At 59.7% G+C, this 22,977-nt stretch overlaps 2 protein-coding genes across 6 annotated transcripts in view; both read left to right on the top strand.

Annotated features, from left to right (window-relative positions):
- LOC117651056 overlaps positions 1-11,697 on the top strand; it is a 153,751-nt gene extending 142,054 nt beyond the window's left edge. The window contains exon 4 of the mRNA XM_034394778.1: positions 11,595-11,697. Coding sequence (XP_034250669.1) covers positions 11,595-11,677 — 83 coding nt within the window. The 3' untranslated portion in view covers positions 11,678-11,697. The remainder of the gene's footprint in view (positions 1-11,594) is intronic.
- Positions 1-22,977, top strand: part of LOC117651053 (teneurin-m) — a 102,586-nt gene that overhangs the window by 8,433 nt on the left and 71,176 nt on the right. The gene's annotated exons all lie outside the window — the stretch shown is intronic.

A 22,977-nucleotide genomic window follows, 5' to 3' on the forward strand; every position in this document is an offset into this window, starting at 1 on the left:
CTGGCCCACTGTGCGACGGTGCTGGCGGCTGCTGTTGGCTGCTGGCGGCTGCTGGCGAGCACCGCGTCGACGAGTGCCGACTGCCTGCCGAGTGCGGCACCGCGGCGGGATGGCCGGGCCCTGCGAACAAGTGCCGTGGCAGACCGGCAGACCCGCTGCCATGAAAATGCGCGAGGAATGCTCCAAAGGGCTGCAGGCTGTCCTAATGGCGGGCCGTGCCGTGCCGTGCCGTGCCCTGCCGTGCCGTGCCGCGGGGTCGACGTCCTGGTGCGCCTGCGTCCTGGCTCCTGGCGTCCTGGTGCTGGGGCTTATCTCCGAATGAAGTATTGTACCGCGGTCCTTTTGGTTTTGGCGACGACTCGACACGTCTGCGTATGAAACTCACTTATTAAAATTTTATGGTGGAGTAAACAAAAAGGGACGGGAGGTTTAACCTTGACAGTGTGTTCCCGCCTACCTTCATTCTTCTTTTCGTGCCGACTTCTTTCTGGCCGCGGAACTTTGTCCGCGCCCTCGTTGAAACGGGCTGAAACGAGCCATTGCGGTTGCGGTGCACCGCGAGCTGGCCGGCTGAAAACTTAACAAAGTGGTGCAGTGCATTGCGGTGCAATGCGGTGCAGTGACGCGCGAGCCCAAACCGCAGCCGCCGAGTGGTTTGCTTTATGCGCACCGCGCACGGCCAAAGCGGCCAAAGCAGGTGGAAGGTGGATCGCTTCCTCTTTTCCCCTCCATCCGCGTTTTCCGAAACAATTTCACTTTATTTCATTCTATTTTGCATCATTATGCGGGGCTTTTCCGGTTCCGTGCCACTCCTTGTCAGAGTGCTGCCCCTGTTTTATTTCGCTCCCTCTCTCTCTCTTTTTTTTTCCGGGCATTCCCTTTTCTGTTTCACCTCGCGGCCCGCGAGTCTCGCGGCGTACAAATGAGCGACGCGCGGCTCCAGAGACAGGCAAGGCTCCGTGCGCCGCCGCCTGGCCGCCCCGGCCGCGTCAGCGCGTCAGCCAGATGGATGAATTCGCTGCTTTCCCGGCTGTCAGCTGTCCTCCGCCGTCTTGCTTCTTAAAATTGAATTATAATGCAAGTGTTGGAGAGGGGTGGTGCGCGGCGGCCTGGCGGTGGACGCGCGCCGCACCAGATCGGATCGGTGATAGACAGCGCAGGGGCATGCCGCCAGGCCGGGCACAGCCGTTAGCGAGGGCAAATAAAAAATGTGATGAGGTGGCGCGCCGTGGTGCGCCGTGGCGGCGGCGGCGTGGCGGTCTCGGGGGTGAGGAGGATGATACTGAAGCGGGCGATAAGAATGCAGCTCGGTGCGGCGGCGCTGCGGCACCCCTCGGCAGGCCCCACCCCACCGCCCCACACGGGCGTTCTCGCGAAGAATGCCATTCATGTCTCCCCGTTGTTTTCAACCTGGAGGATTTGTAGCTGTTGCGCACGCGGCGCCTTGAGCCCCTAGAGTGGAGACTGCGCTACCGCCGTGCTCGTCGTGGTGCTCGTTGCCGTGCTCGTCGTGGTGCTCTTCCTCGTGCTCTTCGTGGTGCTCGTTGCCGTGCTCGTCGCGGTGCTCGTCGCGGTGCTCATCGCCGTGCTCTTCGTCGTGGTGCTCTTTGTCGTGTTGCTCTTCGTGCTCTTCGTCGTGGTGCTCTTCATCGTGGTGCTCTTCGTGCTCGTCGTGGTGCTCTTTGTCGCGTTGCTCTTCGTGCTCTTCGTCGTGGTGCTCTTCATCGTGGTGATCTTCGTGCTCGTCGTAGTGCTCTTCGTCGTGGTGCTCTTCGTGCTCGTCGTCGTGCTCTTCGTCGTGCTCATTTTCTCTGGCCGCCTCTCGTGATCTGTCTGCGGCGCCTTTTCCGCCTCGCTGATTTTGATTTTCCACCGACGAGGCTTGTTTTTGTTTTCCTCTGCTGCTGCGCGTCGGCGTCGCTTCTCGCTCCGCGGGGAGCGCACAGCCCGGCACAGCCGCCTCCAGGTGACGCGCGCTGCGGTCGTTTGCCCCGTGCGGCCCTCAGCGCCAAGTTCCCCGAGGCGGCCGACCTCTTTAAATCCGTGTTCGTCATCATTTGTGGAGGGCGGCGGCGCCCCCCCCCCCCCTTCACCCCTTGTTGCGCCCCTGGCGCCCAGTCAAGGCTAGAGCTGGGTGTGCGTGTGTGTGCAGTAAGTTGAAAGGAAATCAGGCAGGAGATGGAGAGAGTAAGGAGGGAGAGAACGTTGGTGGAGGAGGGGAAGGGGGAGGTTTTGTGTATACGCGTGTGTGTGTGTGTGTGTGAGTGTGGAGTGTGTGTGTGTGTGTGTGTGAGTGTGCGTGCGAGCGAGCGGGAGAGAGAGACAGTGACGAATTACCAGCCTCTTTTCTCCGACGCGTGCGTTTCGCCCCCGCCCCTCTCGCCCCTCTCGCACTGCGGGGGCTGCCACTAGCCACCCCCTCAACCTCCCCCCCACCCCCTGTACGAACCTGCCTGCTCCCTGGAGGGTCGGCTGTGGCGGTGCAGTGCGGCGACTGGCCTCTGGAAGGCAGGAAGTCATGTGAAGCAACAGCGGGGGCTGTGAGGACGACCCCGAGGGGGGCGCCGAGAGGGGACGGAAGGGGGGGGGGGGGTGGCAAGGGCGTGGCGCCAAGGACCCTGGACCGCCGGACTGTCCTCGATGTCCTCTCAGCAGCGACCTGCTGGGAATCATTTCAGGTTCCGAATCTGGCGGCCCGCGGGGCTCGCGGGGCTCGCGTCTCGGCCGGTGACGGACATGGATTGCCCCCCGAGGGGCCCGGCCCCGGCCGCACGCAGCCCGCACACGCAGACCGCGCACGCGATGCTCGCACGACGATCTCGTGATTTGAGGTTGAGGGTGGCGGGCCGAGGGCAGAGGGCCAAGCGGGCTTTGTTGTCGGGTCGATGGCAGCGCGCTGCGCTGCCGCCGCGTCCCCACGAGGCTCGCCGGCCAGATCCGCACAGCCAGCGCAATCTAGAGATTCACTCTGGCAATCAAGAAAGTAAACACAAAATCCAAAGAGTTACTAATGACCGCTTAAGGGTTTCGTTTCGTTGCAGTAAAGCCTTTGTTGGGCCATGGGAACTAGTTTTTGGAGGAAGAGGAGGACGAGGGGGAAACCACTCGCGTGATAGTCGGGTCACCGATTCCTAGTATTACGCGTAATAGTAATAGCGTATTAGCCAATTTTTTAAAAATTTTCCTTATTTAGGGTCCGATTTTAGCCTAAATCTGGATATTTTCGAGCGTAATAAGCCTAGGCCTGTAATAGCGTAATAGAACGTAATAGGGAGAAGTCGGGTCACAGTTTTAAGAGTGATTTCCCCCTCGGAGGAGGAGGAGAAAGAAAGTTTGGATCACCAAAGAAATGATGTCAAGCCTCATACCTCTGCTGTTATTCAACGTGACGTTATTCTTTAGAATTTTGTCACGTGAGTTTAACGCCACATTTGTTTGAGAACTTGATTCGCGTTCAAACGAATGTAACACTCTAATAAAACGGCCGAGTCCCTCTCAGACGAATGTCACATCGCATTCAAATGAACGCGACACAATTCGCTCTGCAACGCGAACAGTTATATAACGACGCAGCAAGCCGTTACCCTTTCCTCTTTTCCCTCTGTTCTTTGAATGTTTTCACTAAACGAGTGTCGCTTTGTGTGTTGCAGGTGAGTACTGTATGCGAGACAGCGAGTGTCCCCCATCCGTCAGGAGCACGGGCCGCGTGAGTACCGCGCGCCCCTCGCATGGCAGTCACTTTCATCACGCACGCGACGCGGCGACGCGCCCACACCGGGAAACGGGACTTCGTAATGAAACGTGGCGTACACTGCGCGCCAGCGCCCCTCTTAACCCTCCGAGAATGCCATTTGCTCTCATTCTCTCGCTCTTAGTTTTATTTTTATTTTACTTGGCCTCCAGACGAATTTCATGATGATGCGAGAAACGCGCGCGCCCCGCCCGCTTCGCCCGCTTGCATAAGCCAGCTGCAGGGCTATATCGACCTTAATCCGCGTCCCCCTCCTCCTTCCCGCCCCGCCCCGCCCCGCCCCGCACCGCCCCGCCCCGCCCCGCCCCGCCCAGCCCTACGCGTAGACAGAGCCATAATTTATCTTACCTCGACTAACTTTCCTCGGGACTCCGCGGTGCGTCGCCCGGGCCGACGACGCCGAGGCGCTGCACCCTGCTTGCGGGGTGGTACTCGCGGACAACGGATGTCCGCGTCCCTCGGCGGCGCGGCCGGGCGCGGCCGACGACGCCGTGATCCAGGTCAGCGTGTCCGTCATCATGTCGCGGACACTGTCTGCGGCCGCGCGGCCACGACGTCGCGCTGGAGGAAATCAACCGCCCGGCCGAGCGGCATCCGGTGGGGAGGGGGAGGGGGAGGGCGGCAGCACACAGTGGGCCTACCTCCATGGCCAGAAGACCGGTGCAGGCGGCCAAAACTCCAGACGCGTTTTGGGCTCTATAGTCGCTAAACAGGACTCAAACCGGACGTGTGACCCGACCAATGGATTCCTCGTTCGGAGAGCAATCCATTGGTGGGGTCACACGTCCGGTTTGAGTCCTGTTTAGCGACTCTGGCGCTCAAAACGCGTCTGGATTTTACGCCGCCTGCGCCGGTCTTCTGGCCCACTGTGCAAGCGGCAGCCAGCGGGAGCATCGCCTCATGAAAAATTTGCCGATTATTCCCTTTCAGCGCGGGCCTGGGCGAGCGAGCGCCGCGTTACGGGGCGGTGCGGTCCGTCGCTTCGGGGCGGTGGGAGGCGGAGGGGTGCGCGACGTGGAATGTGGAACGCAGCGAGGCGCTGATTGATTATTGATGCTAAATCTGTAATTAATCCCCGAGGCGGAGTGTCGTGTCCGCAACTACGAATGGCGGCCGCCGCCAAATCCTCCGCCTTCTCTCTGCCGAGGCCGCCGCGGCTCTGCTACACTGTGCTACGCTGTGCGACGCTACGCCGCGGCCCCAGCCTCCCATTTTTTTTGCGGCGTTGCCCGGCGGTGCCTGTGTCGGGGAGTCGGGGTGGCTCTCTTGCCGCGAAATGATTCTCCCGGGGCTCCCCGCCGCCACGCCTGGCGCTACGCCCCGGCGCTGTTATACAAGCCCTGGACCCGAGCCTGGCCGGACCGGACCGGAAAGCTTGCGGCTCCTGTTGGCTCTCATTTTTTGCGAAACTTTTTATTCCCGCACATTTTTTTGTTTGTTAATTTTTCTCGTTCCCTGGAGCGGCTGTCGCGCCCTCTTATGTTGGTGGGCCCAGCTCGTGCGCATGCCGCCCTTCCTCTTGTTTGCAGTCCGTTAGCGTGCTCGGATTCGGGGCGCGCTATCGGCCAACTTCCGGACTAGTCCGGACCGCGACGCCGCGACGGTGCCGCGACCGCCACGCGACCGCCACGCCGCAGCTATCCCGAGCGCCGCCATCCGGCCCGGTGGCTGTGCGGGGCGCAGTGGTGCTCGCTGCACCGACCACAGTCGAGCGCAGTCGAGCGCAGTCGACCACAGTCGAGCACAGTCGACCTCAGTCGATTGTAGTCGACCACAGTCGATTGTAGTCGACCGTAGTCGATTGTTGTCGACCATAGTCGATTGTAGTCGACCACAGTCGAGCCCAGTCGACCACAGCCGACCACAGTCGACCACAGTCGACCACAGTCGACCACAGTCGACTGTAGTCGAGCACAGTCGAGCACAGTCGACCACAGTCGACCACAGTCGACCACAGTCGACCACAGTCGACCACAGTCGACCACAGTCGAGCCCAGTCGACCACAGCCGACCACAGTCGACCACAGTCGACCACAGTCGACCACAGTCGACTGTAGTCGAGCACAGTCGAGCACAGTCGACCACAGTCGACCACAGTCGACCACAGTCGACCACAGTCGACCACAGTCGACCACAGTCGACCACAGTCGACCACAGTCGACCACAGTCGACCACAGTCGACCACAGTCGAGCCAAGAGTCGACCACAGTCGACCACAGTCGACCACAGTCGACCACAGTCGACCACAGTCGACCACAGTCGACCACAGTCGAATGCAGTCGAGCACACTCGAGCACCCGTGGCGGTCGGGCGGCTGGGGGCGCCGTCGAAAGAGGTCAGTGGGTGACGCCCCTTGCGCCCAGGAGCCAGGCCAGGCCATGCCAGGCCGTGCCAGGCCATGCCAGGCCGTGCCAGGCCATGCCAGGCCATGCCAGGCCATGCCAGGCCATGCCAGGCCATGCCAGGCCATGCCAGGCCATGCCAGGCCATGCCAGGCCGTGCCAGGCCATGCCAGGCCATGCCGGGCCGTGCCAGGCCATGCCGTGCCAGGCCGGGCCATGCCAGGCCGTGCCGGGCCCAGGCCCCGGCATCCCACTCGAGAGCACTCTGGCCTACAAGCCGCTCGCCTCGACGCCCGGGCGCTGCGCCGCGCCGCGCCTTGCTCGGCCTTGCCCATCGACTCGACTCAGTGGCGGCATCGATTAGAACGCCAGTGGCCCTCGGTTTGCAAAGCGGCGGAAGCCGGCGGCAGCGGGGCTTCAGATCCGAGGGCCGCCCGGGGCCGCCCTGCACTCGTAGCCAACGAATGTGACGTCATATTCGTTGGAGTGTAAATTTTGTCACGTTCGTTTGAATATGAAGTCACATTCGTTTGAACGTGACTCGGCCGTTAAAGTATAGGGTGTCACATTCGTTTGGATGTGGATCAACATTCAAACGAATGTGACATCATGTTCAATCGAACGTGACGAAATTCACATTTGAACGAATAAGACGTCACATTCGTTGGCTACCAGTGCACTTCCGTACTATATTTTTCCGTACCATTTCTGTACAAAAGTACGGAATTTTTTCCTGTGCGGGCCAGGCCCGGGCCAGGCCTCGGCACTCGAGGCCCCGGCGGCGCGATTTCGGCGATTCGCAAGCCGATCAGGGCGCCCCCCCGACGGCAACCCGACGGCCTCGCCGACGGCACAATGCGCGTTCGATCCGCCGCCTGGCAGGGCCCAGCCGAGCCCAGCCTAGCCGAGCCTGCGCGGAAGCTTGGGGACGCCGGCGCTCTAGCCGCGACGCGGCGAGCGCAGCCTGCCCGAGCCTGCCTGCACTTTGCACGGCAATTTGCATGATGGATGATCGGGGCGAAATTAATCACGACCACCCCGGCCGACATCATTGACCGGATCCGGCTCGCTTCTTGCGATATTAATGGTGTCCGCGTCCCGTTGGCTCGGCTCGGCACGGCACGGCTCGGCAACAGAGAGGAGGCTGCTGGAGAACAAAGTGTGGCGGCGCAAAAATGGGTCGGGGCTTAAATTGAGCTGGAGCCGGGCAGAGCGGCGAGCGGCATTGTCGCGACGCGCTTCGCAAAGCGGGGGAATTTGGTGGCTCGTCAACAAGGTGGGTGGCGGCGATAGCGGCGAGGAAGGCGGCGGTCTTCCTCTCCTCCTCCCCCGCGGCGCCGCGCCGAGGCAACCTGCCGCTTGCTTTTCGCTCGCCTCCGCCCGCCGCCGCAACGCTCGCGGTGCTGCTGTAGGGATTCTTCGCGTCGCCCGGGAAATAGCGCGGCGGGGGGAGCGGCCCCGGCGCTTGCCGCGCTTGCCCGGCCCGCCGCCTGCAGATGGTAATGAGATCCCGCGATGGCAGACCGGCACAATGGCGGATGAAAAACAGGTGAGATTAGGCGGGGAGTCCCCGGGGCGTAATGAGAATCCGAAGCGCGGGGCGGGGCGGGGCGAGGCGGGGCGAGGCGGGGTGGGCGGGGCGGGGCGTGGCGGGTGGAGGCCGGGGCACTGCGCGCCAGCAGAGGCACGGACACAACTCTGGACACAGCCGCTTTGGGCTCCACGGTTGCTCAAAAAGGACTACATTCAAGCCTCATCCGAAAGGCAATCGATGGCGCCTCGCCGCCGTGTCCCGTATTGGCGAGGGGGCAAAAACTCGCGCAATCATGTGTACACGGCCCCCGAAATCACATGCGAATCATTGAGAATCACGCGAAATCAAGCAATCCGAAATCAACCAAAATCACTAAATTCGACCGAAATCAGGCAGAATCACACGAAACCAGGCAAAATCAGTCCGAAATCATTTCTTTCCGAACACAATCACACACAACCACGCTCAACATCACCCTGGTGCGTCGCGAAATAAGGCGAATCAGCCATGAAATCATTGCGTTTTCCGAATCATGTGTACACGAAAATCCCGAGTTTTTGCCCCCTCGCGTATTGGACGATGATGCAGCTCCAAAGGGGCGCAGAGCCCGGTCCGGTCTCCTTCCTGCCGGCGCCGCCCCGCTGCAGAATGATTCCGAGAGTCTTTTTCGTCCGTCTGTCTCTCTCGCACTCAGGGGGCGTTCCGCATAGGTGCGGCAGAGACAGAGCGACGAAAACGACTCTCGGAATCGGTCCGTTGGCACTGGCGAGGGTGGCGGTGGCGCGCTGACGCTCAGACCGCGCTGACCGTGACGGCCCTCACGCGCGAGATGGACGACGCGCTCCGTTATTTATCGTCGCGAATGAAAGTTTTTGCCTTTGAAATGAGAACAAGTAGTGGTGGTGTTTTGCGATGGGGAGGGCGAGATGCTACAACTGTTCCGTGACAAATTGGAACGGCACCCCGCGCGCGCCACGCCACGCCACGCCTCGCCTGTCGCGAGAAGGAGGGGCGAGGATGGAGACGTGTGCGGGGAAACGGCTTGAGTTTCATATTAAGTACGCTTCAACGAAGAATCGAGGGTGTTGTGGATCCGGGGTGGCGGTGGGCCCCGCGGCCTTGCCCCGCGCGCAGCGCCGCGGTGGTGGCAGGGAGGAAGTGGTTGCGGAGGAGGAAGAGGAAGAGGACGTGGAAGGGGGCGCGGCCGGCTCAAATTTGAATTATTCATGTTGTCTGCGCGGCGCTGCGCCGGTCTACATGTATAAACATTACCAGTGCCCCGTGCTGGCTGCCAGCTCGGCCGGGCGGCGTTTTCCTCGTTCGGCGCCGCGAGCCGCGAGCGCCGCGCCGATCGCCACCGCGGTCGACGAGGCCCTCGTTATGGAGCGAGTAAACCCCTTAGAGCGCATCAGCGGCATCAGCCGCATCAGACGCATCAGACGCATCAGCCGCATCAGCCGCATCGGCGCGCCCCGGTGTCCCCCGCGGCGGGTTGTGTGTGCGTGGATGCGCGGCCCGGGGGCTATGGGGCTGAGGCTGAGGGGTATCGGAGGGGAAAGTGGCCCTGATGGAGTCGGGGGCGCTGCGCTGAGCTACGCTGCGGTACGCTGCGCGCTGACCTGCCCCGCCTGCTCCTGAACCCTTTTAGAGGCAAATGCGGGGGGCGCGAATTCGAGCCCGGGGCCGTCCAGCGCGGCCGGCGCGGCCGGCGCTGCAGGGGGACGGATAGGGGTGTCGGTGGAAAGGACTCAAAGGACAACTGGGTGTCCCCTCCGGGGCCCTCCGGTCGGGGCCCTTCAGTCCGAGGCCCCGCCGGGGGTGGCGGACAGGATTGGAGAGACGTGGGCACCGCCATCGGCTGTCGCCCGGAGAGAGAGTGTTTGTGTGCGGGGGTCGCGGGGGCGGGATGATGGTATGTGTGCCAAAACTCTGGCAAGAACTGCGGCTGTCGAGGTTTTCGCTGTCGCTCTTTGTTATTTCGAAGCGAATGGCGGTCGCGGTGGCCGCAGTGTAGCGCCCCACCTGACCCGTCCGGCCGCGCTGTCGCTCTCTATTTATCAGTGTGCCCTCTCGCTCTCTCGCCCAAGGGGGTCCGCAAAACTGCGGGCGTGGCTCCCCTCGGGGCTGACCGCTCTCGGGCCGCCCAGGGGCCCCACCTTCCGCTCGGGGTACATCACGGCGGCCAGCGCGCGCGGGGGAACGGAACGGAACGAAACGACATGGCTGCGGCCATCGGCCCTCCAAGTTTTTGGGCAGTCGGGTTGCGCTGTGCTTTCGTGGCGCAGATTGCCTTTTTGAAAGGCTCGGCAGCAACGCCCCGCGGCCCCGCGGAACAATACCGAACCTCCAAACACACGGCCGAGGCCGAACACGAGCACGGCGGACGACGGCCCTCAGTGGGCCAGAAACCGGCGGAGGCGGCCAAAATTCTAGACGCGTTTTGAGCTCCAGAGTCGCTAAATGGGACTCGACCCGACCGTGTGACCCCATCAATGGATTGCTCTCCGGACGAGGAATCCATTGGTGGGGTCACACGTTTGGTTCGAGTCCTGTTTAGCGACTCTGGAGCTCAAAACGGGTCTAGAATTTTGGCCGCCTCCGCCGGTTTCTAGCCCACTGTGCGGCCCCCGGCTGGCCTGGGCCCAACAAATAAATGCGTGTTCGCCGTTCAGCTCAACATTTTCCGTAGACGGAACGCTCCTAAAAATGCGATGCTCCCGTAGTGTGTGTCGTCGCGAAACGACGCCACCTCGCTTGGTGTGCGTTTGTGTGCGAGTGTCGGTGTGTGTGCGCTCAGCCTGCTCTGCTGCTGGGGTGATGCTGGTTGCAGTCAGGTTATGCCCCGAGATATGGCAATTGTTATGGCCGCTGCAATGGCGTTGCGCCGACACTGCGCCGCGGGGTTACTGCCGAGCAGGCCCGCCAGCGCCTCGCCCAGCACGGCCTCGCCCAGCACGGCCTCGCCCAGCACGGCCTCGCCCGCCACCCCCTCGCCCGCCACGGCCTTATCAAGGGGCGACGCACGAGGGCCGAGCCTGCCCGCCACTTTGGCCTCCACTCCTAATGGCCTCGCGGCTTTGCTGGGTGGATGGCCCCACCGTACGACGTCCGCGGCTTCGGGGCTCGCCCCGCTTTTCAATCAAATTCGTCGCCGTCCCCTTGCCCGGCCTCTGCCCGGCCTCGCCTGGTCAGGCTCTCTCGTCGCGGAGTGCGGAGGCCACTGCAGTGCTGGCGGTGGGCTGTGCAACGTCGCGACGCTACACGTCGCACAGTGGGCCAGAAGAACGGCGGAGGCGGCCAAAACTCCAGACGCGTTTTGAGCTCTAGATTCGCTAAATGGAACCCGAACCGAACGTGTGACCCCACCTATGGCTTGCTCTCCGAACGGGGAATCCATTGGTGGGGTCACACGTTCGGTTCGAGTCCCATTTAGCGACTCTGCAGCTCAAAACGCGTCTGGGCTTTTTGCCGCCTCCACCGGTCTTCTGGCCCACTGTGCGCCGCCATTCCGGTTCAATTAGCACTGCCGCTGCCGCTGCGGCGCGCGGCCTTGCCCTGCCGTCGTTCGCCGGCCTGCTTTGGCGCCTTGGCCTCGACAATGCCTCGCCCACGCCTCCTCGGCCGAGACCGCGGCGCTCTCCACCGCGTTCTCCGGGTCTCCGCGGAAGGGCCTCGGCCGGCGGCGTTCCCGCGGCGTGGCGCGGCGCGCCGCCCGGTCGAGTTTGCCCTGTATCACCGACATAAATCACACTCCGGCCGCGACGCTACGTCGACTTGGCTGGCGCCATCCTTTCCTTGGCCGCAGCGCCGCCAGCGGCAAGGCCAGCGGCCCGCAGTGCCCGCCTTGTCGTATATTTGTGTTTGCGGCCAAGTTTTGTGACGCGCCGCGCGCCGCCTCGCGGTCCGGCGGCTCCAAGCTCCGGCAGGACACTTTTTGCTCACGGCGTGCTCTTTTCTTCTGTTGCAGGAGGTGAGTGTCTCGGGGCTGCTGCTGTGTTGCTGCTGCTGGGTGTGGTGAGCCGCGCGTCCGCGTTCCGAGTACGCCACTGACGACGGAGAGCTCCAGCTTACAAAGAAAGAACTTCGTAATTCATTGGCGAGCGATAGCGAGCCCATGCCGTGTTTTTGGCGAGCGATAGCGAGCCCATGCCGTGTTTGGGGGTACCAAAAAGTGACTGGTCGTGCGTCTGTCTGTCTGTCTGTAACTCACTCACGTTTCTCAGCAACTACCGCACAAATAGTTTCAAAATTTCGCACCGGAAGGCTCCTAAATCTTCCCCAGGGGGAGTTTATCTTATATTCACGATTACTATTGTTTGAAATATTCAAAACATCTTTTTGAATTAGGTTCTTAGCGTGGTTAGGTTGGCAGTGGTTGGCGGCTCGTAGCAATTTTTCATACTTGCGGCCGCGACTCTCAAATACGGGACCTGGCAAAACATTGGCAAATAAAACAAACTAAAGAGCAGAAGGGCTTAGAAGTGAGTACGGTCATAGTTTTTCGATATTTTAGAATGATTGAAACCCCTCCGGAGTGTCAACTCAGTGAAACACGGAAAATGAAAGTGACAATTATTACGCGTTTCGTCCGTCCGTCCACCCCCTCCCCTCCCCCGCTACAGGGGAAATGTTTTAGTCAGTGCACTGTGTTTGATAATTGCAAGAATGATTTGGTCTTTTTAACCTTTGTGAGTGTATTTCCATTTATATTCTCAGACACTATATTTTTTAGTTGTTTGCTTTGCTCAATAACAGTTAGAAAATATATTAATACATTCTATGAGCACAAACCAGATGCTAATCTTGCCAAAATAAATAGTCTTTGCTGACTCTTGGCACTGATTCTGGGAAAAGGCTTCATTGCAATTCTGTGAGTTTACTATAGTACTAACCTTAAAGAAAACCATATGATGAGTGAGTGTAGCGCATTCAAGGTTTGACATTGACATCAGATTCAATGAGACGATTCACTGACTTGGTCATATGATTTCATGAGACGATTCTTTTAACTTAATCATACATTGTCTGCGACAACTGGTAATTTGTGTTGGTCATGGTTTGAGTTGGCTTTTTTTTTCATTTACTCAGAGAATGTTAGGTAAATACTTTTGCTAAACTGTTTCAAAGATTAAATAACACACCATGACTATCATTATGAATAAGATAAACTTGCATTTAGCAATAAGTGGCCTCGACATTGGATTCTATGAAACGATTCATTGGATCTGACAGAAGGTCTTCTCCGTAAAGTAGTTTAAATCAGCCTGCCTGTAAATATGTCTCTTTTTAATTAATGCAGATAAATCAATATAGTTTAATCCACTAGTTGAAACTAAAAGGGAGAAAGGCTTTTTAGGTATTACTAATAACATTGCGTATTCATAAGTTCAGTAACAAGGAGATATCGAATGGTAATTGAAGTATTTGTGAATCGTATTAAGCAATTCAATGCTGGCTGTTAAATGTTACTCGACTGAGTAACAGGGTCAGGGTTCATGGCATGACACCATGAACAGGAAACGCTCTTAAAAAACCTAACAACTGAAGACCCATACTTTCAACTAGAATTACATACATGATTTAGGACCAAAATTTCCTCGGTGTTTCATTGCTTCCTGCAGTATTTGGTGTGCTGATCACAAAAATGACTTCCAATTTCATCCCAGACCTTTACTTTTCCAAATATTTACCAATTTTGGACCAAAATTTTTACATCGAGTTTTACATAGTTTCCTGCAGTTTTTGGTGTGCTGATCACGAAAATGACTTCCAATTTCATCTCAGACCTTTACTTTTCCAAATATTGACCAATTTTGGGACCAAAATTTTTACATCGAGTTTTACATAGTTTCCTGCAGTTTTTGGTGTGCTGATCACGAAAATGACTTCCAATTTCATCTCAGACCTTTACTTTTCCAAATATTTACCAATTTTGGACCAAAATTTTTACATCGTGTTTTACATAGTTTCCTGCAGTTTTTGGTGTGCTGATCACGAAAATGACTTCCAATTTCATCTCAGACCTTTACTTTTCCAATTATTGACCAATTTCGGACCAAAATTTTCACATCGAGTTTTACATAGTTTCCTGCAGAGCGATTCTCACGTTTCGGGGTAGTTTCGTTTCTTCTGACTCCTGTGCCCAAACGAGCGCAGATATCGACATGGGGTTTGTTTCTGATGTTAGGGAGGGCCATTGCCCACTAAAAGCACACATTTCGAAAAGTTCACGTTCGTTGGTTTGGTCTACGTAGCGTTTGGAATACCCTAAATGTAACTTCCGTGATTGTCCAAAGAGAACATACTCGAACTTTCCGCCCCCAGTGTGGCGGTGTGGTTCGAAAATGCTGCCAACTGTCGATGGGGATTCGAAGCTTGGCATGTCTCGAGCTAATTTCGACCGAAGACCAATACGCCAGACTTCTTTCAAAGGTACTTATGCTGCAACGAAAAATGTCCTCCGTATATTCAATTTCACTACACAAATTTCGAAAAGGCGGCTCTGGACTTCTCCCCAAGCCAAACTTTAAACTTTCCATGACACAAGCCATCAAAGTGGAGTCCCTGGGATAAAATTGCATGGGTCGCGGAAATCTAAGATGCTGTACACGGTCTCAAAGCGGTCTAGAGCATTATAAAATGGCGTGTATCAACAATTACCTGTAACTTCCGTGGCACCCTTTACCCAATGTTGCAGCAGCACTAGGTGAAAAAATTTTCCGCTTAAATGTCGGGCTTAGAGTATCATTTGACCCTGGAACGACTTTTAAGCCACAGCAAGCCCGGGTCAGCCGTTAAAGCCGATTTTCACACTTTGTAACTTCCGTGATAACGTAATTTCCGTGATCAAAACACCCACTAAAACGTATGGGAATACCTTATGGCTCATGTTTTTAGGAAGGTAGTACAAGGTCTTTACTATAAATACCATTGCCATAACTCTAGTATCATCCAGGACCCCAATAATCAGAAAAACTTAATTGGATATTTCTCACTTTCGGCAAATCAGAGACGCCAAAACTACCCCGAAACGTGAGAATCGCTCTGCAGTTTTTGGTATGCCGATCACGAAAATGACTTCCAATTTCATCTCAGACCTTTACTTTTCCAAATATTTACCAATTTCGGACCAAAATTTTCGCATCGAGTTTTACTTAGTTCCCTGCAGTTTTTGGTGTGCTGATCACGAAAATGACTTCCAATTTCATCCCAGACCTTTACTTTCCCCAAAATTTACCAATTTGTGACCAAACTTTTAAAATTGAGTTTCACATTGACCCTGTATTGGCCTTACTTTGCATATATTCTTCACCATCTTCTACAAGAATACGGACGCATCGCTCGCCTACTACGCGCCCAAACAAAACGGCGCGTACCCCTAGTAAAGCAATTCCTCGTCCAACAAACTGACTAAGTTTGTACCTCACATGCCCGGAATATTTCGCGAGGTTTGCCGTGCGCGCTCGCGCTGACACGGCGCCGCGGTGGATGGAACGCAGCGCCCTGCCACTCTGCTGTCACCGCTGTCGACTCGGCTTTACGATTGAATGATCTTCGCCTCGCCGGACGGGACGGCAGCGCTGCACGTGACTCGGCGGCCCGCACGCCACGGCCTGATTGGCCCCGCGGCTGATTTGTTTGCTCATCTGGCGCACCGTGCCCCGCGCTGTCACGGGGCCGCGCGCGGCCGCCCTGTCGCTTGTTGGTGTTTGCCGTTAGCATTTTAGAGCGGATAATGGGGCTGCCATGGCAGTGCCATGACGATGTCATCAGGGCGGGGAGGTGGTCGGCTTGGCTCGTCCGACACACTGTCACTCCGGTGTGGACTCGATCCAATACGACTCTTGATGGCGCGCCGCTATAGGTTCCTCGGTCGAAGGAGAATCACCGTATCGAGTCCCGTGCGATCGATAAGCATTCAGAGCCCAAAACGCCCCCCGAGTTGAGAGTCCGGCGGTCTTTTCCTCGGGCCTGCTACGCGGCAGTGTGCTGGTGCGTCATCGTCGAAGTGCTCGGTTTCTTTTTGCGGTGCAGCCGGTCCGCGACTCCGCGTGAGGGCATCGAGCTGCCGACTAAACCGCAGACCCATAATAAGTGGATGGAGGCTCCAACAGGCGTGCAGTATGTCGAGCTTATACTGAGGATGAGTCACTCACACCCCCGCACGACCCACGCGCACTCTCTCTCTGTCTCTCTGCTCCTCGCACACACTCTCACTCTGACACACCGCGAACTGCACTCATTGCGCGAGGCGTGGCGCGGGGCGAGGGCGACGCACGCTCTGCGTCGCTCTGCTGGCGGCGGCAGGAAAAAATCCATCGCCTTCGGCAACACTTTGGCATGCGTCACCTGTTGTCGCTGACGTGCAGCTCGCCGCACTTGACGACGACGGCGTGTGGAGCACACTGTGGAGCGCGGAGGCGCGGGAGAATTCACTCCCTCGCGCTCCTCTCCACGGCTTTATCCCTCCCGGCAAGCGCCATCATCCATTCCTATGCCCGCCGAAGTCGGGGGTGGGGCGCCCTCCCCTCCCCTCCCCCGCGCCCCGTCGTGTCCCCCGCGCTATTGGCATTTTCGTCATTCCCCGCAGACGCGGCGGCGCGGGCCGTCCGAATGGAAATAACACCGCACAATCGGTCGGCGAGGGTCCAAACGGGGGCGGGCACAGTGGGCCAGAAGACCGGTGGAGGCGGCCAAAACTCCGGACGCGTTTTGAGCTCCAGAGTCGCTGAATGGGCCTCGAACCGAATGTGTGACCCCACCAATGGATTCCTCGTTCGGAGAGCAATCCATTGATGGGGTCACACGTTCGGGTCGGGTCCAATTTAGCGACACTGGAGCTCAAAACGCGTCTAGAGTTTTGGCCGCCTCCACCGGTCTTCTGGCCCACTGTGGAGGGGGGGGCGCCTGGCCTGGGCCTGGCCACGGACCCGTGGGTACGCGGCTACGCGGCGCTGGCGGGCGTGGCGGTGTGGGGGCGCCTCGCCGCCTCGGCCCCGCCGCCCCGTCGGAGCGGAACGCACGGGCTTCGCTCTGCTTCGCTTTGTGCCTGTCTGATGTGTTATCCTTATTAATTGAGAGCGGAATGGCAATTTCCCCTGGCAGCCGCACAGTCAAACTGGAAAGGGGGGGGGGGGGCGCTTTCCCGGCCGGCCTCGCAAACGCCTCTCGCGCCATCCCCCCCCCCCCCTCCCCTCCCCTCCCCTCCTTTCGGACCCGACGCGCTCCCCCCCTGGTTCCATCTCGGCTCCTCGGAGCCTCGGCGGAGCGCCTCAGGGCCCTCGAGCGCCTTCTGCAGCGCGGCTAACGCAGCCACTAGTGCAGTGCCGCGCCGAAAAGCCGCGCAGCCGCGAGGACTCGAACCCGGGCCCCGCCGAGAGGAGTGCCGTCGGGCGGAGCGCGGGACTCCGCCTCACCGAGCGGCCGGGCCGGGCCGGCCGGGTCGGTGTAATGCGATACTGACCGGGCCTTTGCGCGCCGTCCGTGCCGCCCGCGCTGCCCTCCCCCCTCGGAATATGGAAACGGACACTCCGAAAGCCGGGCGGCCGAGTCTGGCGAGTCCTCGACGCGACAGTCCGGTGCTGGAAGCGTGCACGCACTCACACACATGTATATAGTACGCACACAGGACATAACCCCCTCCCCCCTTACAGACACACACACACCTACACACGCGCGCGCACACACACACACACACACACACACGCACACACACGCGCGCGCGCGCGCGCATGCTAGTAGTGCCGAGCTATGCGGCAGCGCGTGCGCCCAATTATTCCAGTAAATCAAATAATAATGTGGAGAGAGGCGCTGCTGGAGCCGGGCGGGCCGCGCAGGCCGTGTGGGAGGCTTAGCGCGGCGCGGCGCGGCACGGCACGGCGCGGCACGGCGCGGCACGGCGCGGGCTGCGCGTATGAAGAGGCCACCCCCGACGCACGCCTCGCCTCAACGCACACGGAGGGGTGGAATGCAAAAAGAGACGGCGGTCTCGGGGAGGACGCGGCGGCGGGGGAGAAAAAAATGGAAGAATTGAACAATAAAGACACAATAATCCTGACAAATCGCGGAAGGAGCGCGGCGGGCGGGGGCGGCGCGGGAAATGTATGTAGTGTAGTGATTGCATAATTATGGGCAGGGGCCGCTCGGCAGGGCCGCCGCGACGCCGCGACCCTCGGCGTCCTGGCGAACGCAGCCGACACAGTGAACCTCTCGGCCATCCATCATCCGCGCTGTTTGCACCGCGAGCGCGCGAGCGAGGCCTCCATTCATACTTATTCCGCACAAACACCGCCATCAGACACATTTACAACTCTTAGGGCGGGACAGCGGCGGGACGCGCCGCGCCAGCTCGGCTCAGCTCGGCTCAGCTCCCGAAAACTCTATAGAAAGGATGAAAAATGACGCGCGAACTGTCGATATCTCCGTGTCCCTTCTCCCTCGTCCTGGCGCCCCTGGCCCGCCGCGCGCTCCAGCCGATGTAGCGGCAGTCCCAATACCACCTGTCTGTGACACGACAGCCGCGCTCACCGCGCGATCCGCCTCGGCGTTGGTGTGTGTGCGTCCGTGTGGGAGTTAGTGTGTGTTTGTGTGTGGCGCGCACTCACCCTCATCCCTTGGCGGCGCGCGCACACACACACATGCACGCACACAGACACACACACAGACACACACGCACACACACACACACACACACATTCTACGCCCACCCACACACGCGCGCGCACATCAACAAGCCCATTTATGTGATGCGATGCACGCTCACGAAGTATTTGCCCACTCACTCCGCCCCAGTAGTGTGTGATCAGCTGCGTGTCGCTGGCATCGCGCGGCATGGCCGTGGAGAGGACGGCGGCGGTGGTGGCTGCGGTCCAGAAGGAGGTCCACTAGAGGAGTCCCGGCACGAGGGCCGGCAGAAGGGGCCGCCGCTGCCTTTTCGGCGAGCTCTTATGCCAGCAGGCGGACTCGGACTCCTGAGAGCCTGCCGGAAAAAAGGGGTTCCGGCCGCCTCAACATGACACGACTGACGCTGGCGACTGTCACATGGCCCAGGGCCTGGCCCTCCACCACCGCCGCCGCTGATGTCCTGTAATTTCCACTCGCGCTGCGCACTTCTCAGCTGCACAAACAAAAGAAGCCTGACACCAGACGCCGCCGCCGCCACCACCGCGACGCGCCGCGACGCGCCGCGACGCCTCGTAACAAATATGGGGTGACAAAAACACACACACGGACCCCACTAATTTCCTTCCCCTTCCCACATGGCTGAATGGGCGGCGGGGCGGGGCGGGGCGGGGCGGCCGGGCCGGGCGTTCTAGAAATGAAAACATGGCCGTGTTTTTACACATGCGCGGGCCGGGGGCGGCGCGGCTGGCTGCCAGGGGCTTTTGCTCCGCGCGGGCCGGGCCGGGCCAGGGCCGCGAGAAGCCTCAAAGCCAGACAGACACGCTGAAAGCGTATACGCCCAGGGCGGGGCGCGCCCCCGGCCGAGGGAGGGCGAGGGGAGGGGGGGGAGCAGGGGGCTTACAGCCCCACTCTGAATGGGCACCGCCTCTGTTCAGTTACACCATGCCCGCCTCGTCCCGCCCGCACACCACTGTGAAAGTTTGGAGCGATGCGCGCCATGCGCGGGCAGGCTGGAAGGGGGTGGGGGTGGGCACATTCGGGGGGCCGTAACTGCAGCGCACACTTGGCCGCGCATTCACACGGCGAGCGAGACGTTTGCCAAAGTGTACGTCAGGAGCACACCGCCCCGCCCCGCCCCGCCACACGCCGCCGCCAAAGTTTACGCAAGCCGGGCGTGCTCGCCTGGCGTGGCGCTCCAACACGGCGCGCCGCTCGGTCGCGGATCGCTGCCTGTCCCTCACGCGCCGCGCCGACTGCGGCGTGTGCGAATGGGGGACGCGGCCGCCACACTGCCGCCTCCGCCGCGGTGCCCGACGACGGCCGACGACGGCGACGACGGGCATGACGTCGACATGACGCGCTCGTCGTGGTAATGACACTTGTAGTTGTCCCGACTCGGCGCCCGCCGCCTGCCTGCCGCCTGCCGGCCGTCGGGTCCGCGTTCCGGTGCGGGATGGGACTTGAGAAACTGTCAAGCGCTTGACGAGGCGGTGCGGGCGTCGCGCAGCGTCGCGCAATGGCGGCGGTAAAGATGTGGAACCTGTCTTCCTCCCCTCCTTCCCTTCCCTTCCCTTCCCTTCCCTTCCCTTCCCTTCCCTTCCCCCTTTCCAGCCCGCACAGACTCACAGAGGCCCACACACACACACACACACACACACACACACACACACACACACACACACACACACACACACACACACACACTAACACACACACACAGTAACACACACACACACACACGCACGCACACACTCCCTCACTCACACACACACACACACACACACATACTTTGTCGCCGGAAGCCAAGTCGTGCAACGCGTTCAGCTCGGTTCAGCTCGGTTCAGGCAGCCCGTGGCGTGGCCTAGTCTCGTCTTCCGCCTCCGCCTCGGCTGCCTCGGCTTCCCCACGGTTAATTTTGCAGCGGCGCCTCTCCGTTCCCCGAGTCCCTCCGGCCCTGCCTTGCCGCCCCTCGGGCTTCAGGCTTCATGAGCCAACGCGCCAATTCGATCCCCACACTTTGGCTTTCCGATTTTTGTGGCCTCTTTTTATTTTATTTTTTTTCCGCCTCCACGTGTGCTGTATTATTCCCCGGCAAAAAGGGAATATCCGAAGTAGTTGTGGGCGGGCCGCGGGGCCGCGGGGCCGCAGTGCGTGCTGTGCTGGCGCTGCGTGCCGCGTGGCGCGTGCTGCGTGCCGGCCCCAGATAAAGGCGAGGGGAGTGTTTGGGCGTGACTCGACGGCCCAGGCGAGCTCGCCGCCGGCGGGGGTCTTCTTCCTTTTCTGGAGGAAATGGCTCCGAAAAAATGGACGGTCTGTCGCTGTATTTTCCTGTTTGGAACGGCCGGGGGACCGCCGGTGTTGGGGGCGGGGGCCGACCGGGCCGATGAGTGCCTGGTGGCCAGGGCGCGGCACGGCGGCACGGCGGCACGGCACGCAGGTTACGTACTGATTTCGCGACGCGCCCCGCCACGCCCCGCAGCATGGCTGTGGGTCCGGGAGCCAGACGCCTGTCTGCCGTGCTCGCTCGCTCGGTTGAATGACACGGACACGTCGACTTGCGCCTCACGCAGTGCGGCCGCCCCGCCCCAGACGTGACGGTGAACGGGAATGGCCACGGATGAGATACACGGCGCGCGGGCAGCGCCACCTGGCCCTGGCGGGCGGGGGGGGGGGGGGGGGGGGGGGGGGGGAGGCTCGACGTGTTTGCGTTGGAAATATCTCCGCACGTGTCTCCTCGAGCAGTGCACTCCGTGCGTGCGCTCAGGCCATCAGCATTTCGAAAAGAAATTCATTAAACATATTTGGACACGGACATCGCTTGAAGGACGCAAACGGTGGCCGTTTGAGGACCACCACGAGCCACAAGTGGGTCGCCTTGTGCCAAGTTGGAGGACCTCCTCGAATGGTCGAACCTCTCAGGACTCCAACCTCCTCACGACGGCAGCGCACAGTGGGCCAGAGGACCGGTGGAGGCGGCCAAAATCCTAGACGCGTTTTGAGCTCCAGAGTCGCTAAACAGGACTCGAACCGAACGTGTGACCCCAACCAATGGACTGCTCTCCGAACGAGGAATCCATTGGTGGGGTCATACGTTAGGTTCGAGTCCCATGTAGCGACTCTGGAGCTCAAAACGCGTCTAGAATTTTCGTCGCCACCACCGGTCTTCTGGCCCACTGTGCAGCGCCTGGTGCTTCGCGCAACCTCGTGGCGGGGTTGCACGGGGTGGGCTGGCGTGTGTGCGCGGCGCGTTTTGCGTCCCGCTGCCCCGACAGTTGGCCGGCGTGCTAACACGCGGGCAGCGCCAAGTTAAACAGTTTGAGCAAGTGAAGCGGGCCGGCTGGGCTGTTTTTGCGTGGCGTGGCTGGACGCCGCCACCAAGGAGACGGTGCAGCACAGTTGGCCAGAAGACCGGTGGAAGCAGTCAAAATTCTAGACGCGTTTTGAGCTCCAGAGTCGCTAAATGGGACTCGAATCGAACATGTGACCCCACCAATGGATTCCTCGTTCGGAGAGCAATCCGTTGGTGGGGTCAAACGTTCGGTTCGAGCCCGATTCAGCGACTCTGGAGCTCAAAACGCATCGAGAGTTTTGTCCGCCTCCGCTAGAGGTCTGCTGAGGCCTAACAGCGCCGATGACGATGACCGGTCTTCTGGCCCACTGTGCGCAGGGGCGCGCCGAGGGCTTGGTCGAGGGCCACAGAGCAGCAGCGCCACTGTCATGGTGCCCACGCCCACGCTGTAAGTGCGGCACGAGTAATGATTGTTGGGCGTGCACCTGCCTCGCCTGCCTCCGCGCAGCGACAGCAGCGACGCGTCAGGGGCGCGAACGGAGGGCTGGGGGAGATCCAGCCGTCGCGTTCCACGTAAGCCCGACGCACACTCACTCACTCACGCACACACACGTGCGCGGCGAGCCTTCGTCGCGTCCACTCGGCTGAGCTAATGTTCGTTTGCATCTGCAAAGCGATGCCTCAACCCCTTCCCCTTCAGCCCCGTTCCCCCCGTGAATGGCAAGCACACACGGCGTGACAGCTTTCATATCCGGTTCGCCGCGATGCCTACCCCGCCGGTCGCGCCAGTACTCGGCGGCATCCATGGCGCGGGGCGACGCGGGGCCCCCAAGCCGAAGGGGTTTAAGTGGGGAGGAGAGAGGGGAGGAAGAGTTTGCACGCGTCGCCTCGTCACCGCGCTTTATTTATTCGGCTGTGATGACACACACACACACACACAGAGAGAGAGAGAGAGAGAGAGAGAGAGAGAGAGAGAGAGAGAGAGAGAGACTCACACATAAATGTATATACGCAGAGCACCAACGCGGCCTCGCGTGTGACGCCAGTCCTGTCCTTTACTGGAAACGCGATAGGTTGTTGGAGATGGTGGCATTTCGTCGAAATGTCGAGGACAGGCGGCGTGCGTGCTGTGTGCGCGTGTGTGTCTGTGTTTGTGTGTGTGTGCACCCAAAATCGAAAGGCGGTACACATGGTCTTACGAAGGCGGTATTCGTTTTACCGCCTTGCAAGTGTGGTACAAAAATTACCGCCCATTGAAGGCGGTAAAATTACCACCTTTCACCGCTGGAGGGAGATCAGAGAGCTCACCTCACTCACTCACGTGAGTGAGTGAGTCACTTCGAGATCATTCGATCATATGAAATAAAACGTGTCTGCGGAATATTTAGGTCATTTAATTGGCTATTTTGTGAAGTAGTAGGTAATTTTTACCTTTTTA

The sequence above is a fragment of the Thrips palmi genome, unplaced genomic scaffold (assembly GCF_012932325.1).
Source record: "Thrips palmi isolate BJ-2018 unplaced genomic scaffold, TpBJ-2018v1 HiC_scaffold_5, whole genome shotgun sequence".
NCBI classification, from domain to species: Eukaryota; Metazoa; Arthropoda; class Insecta; order Thysanoptera; family Thripidae; genus Thrips; species Thrips palmi.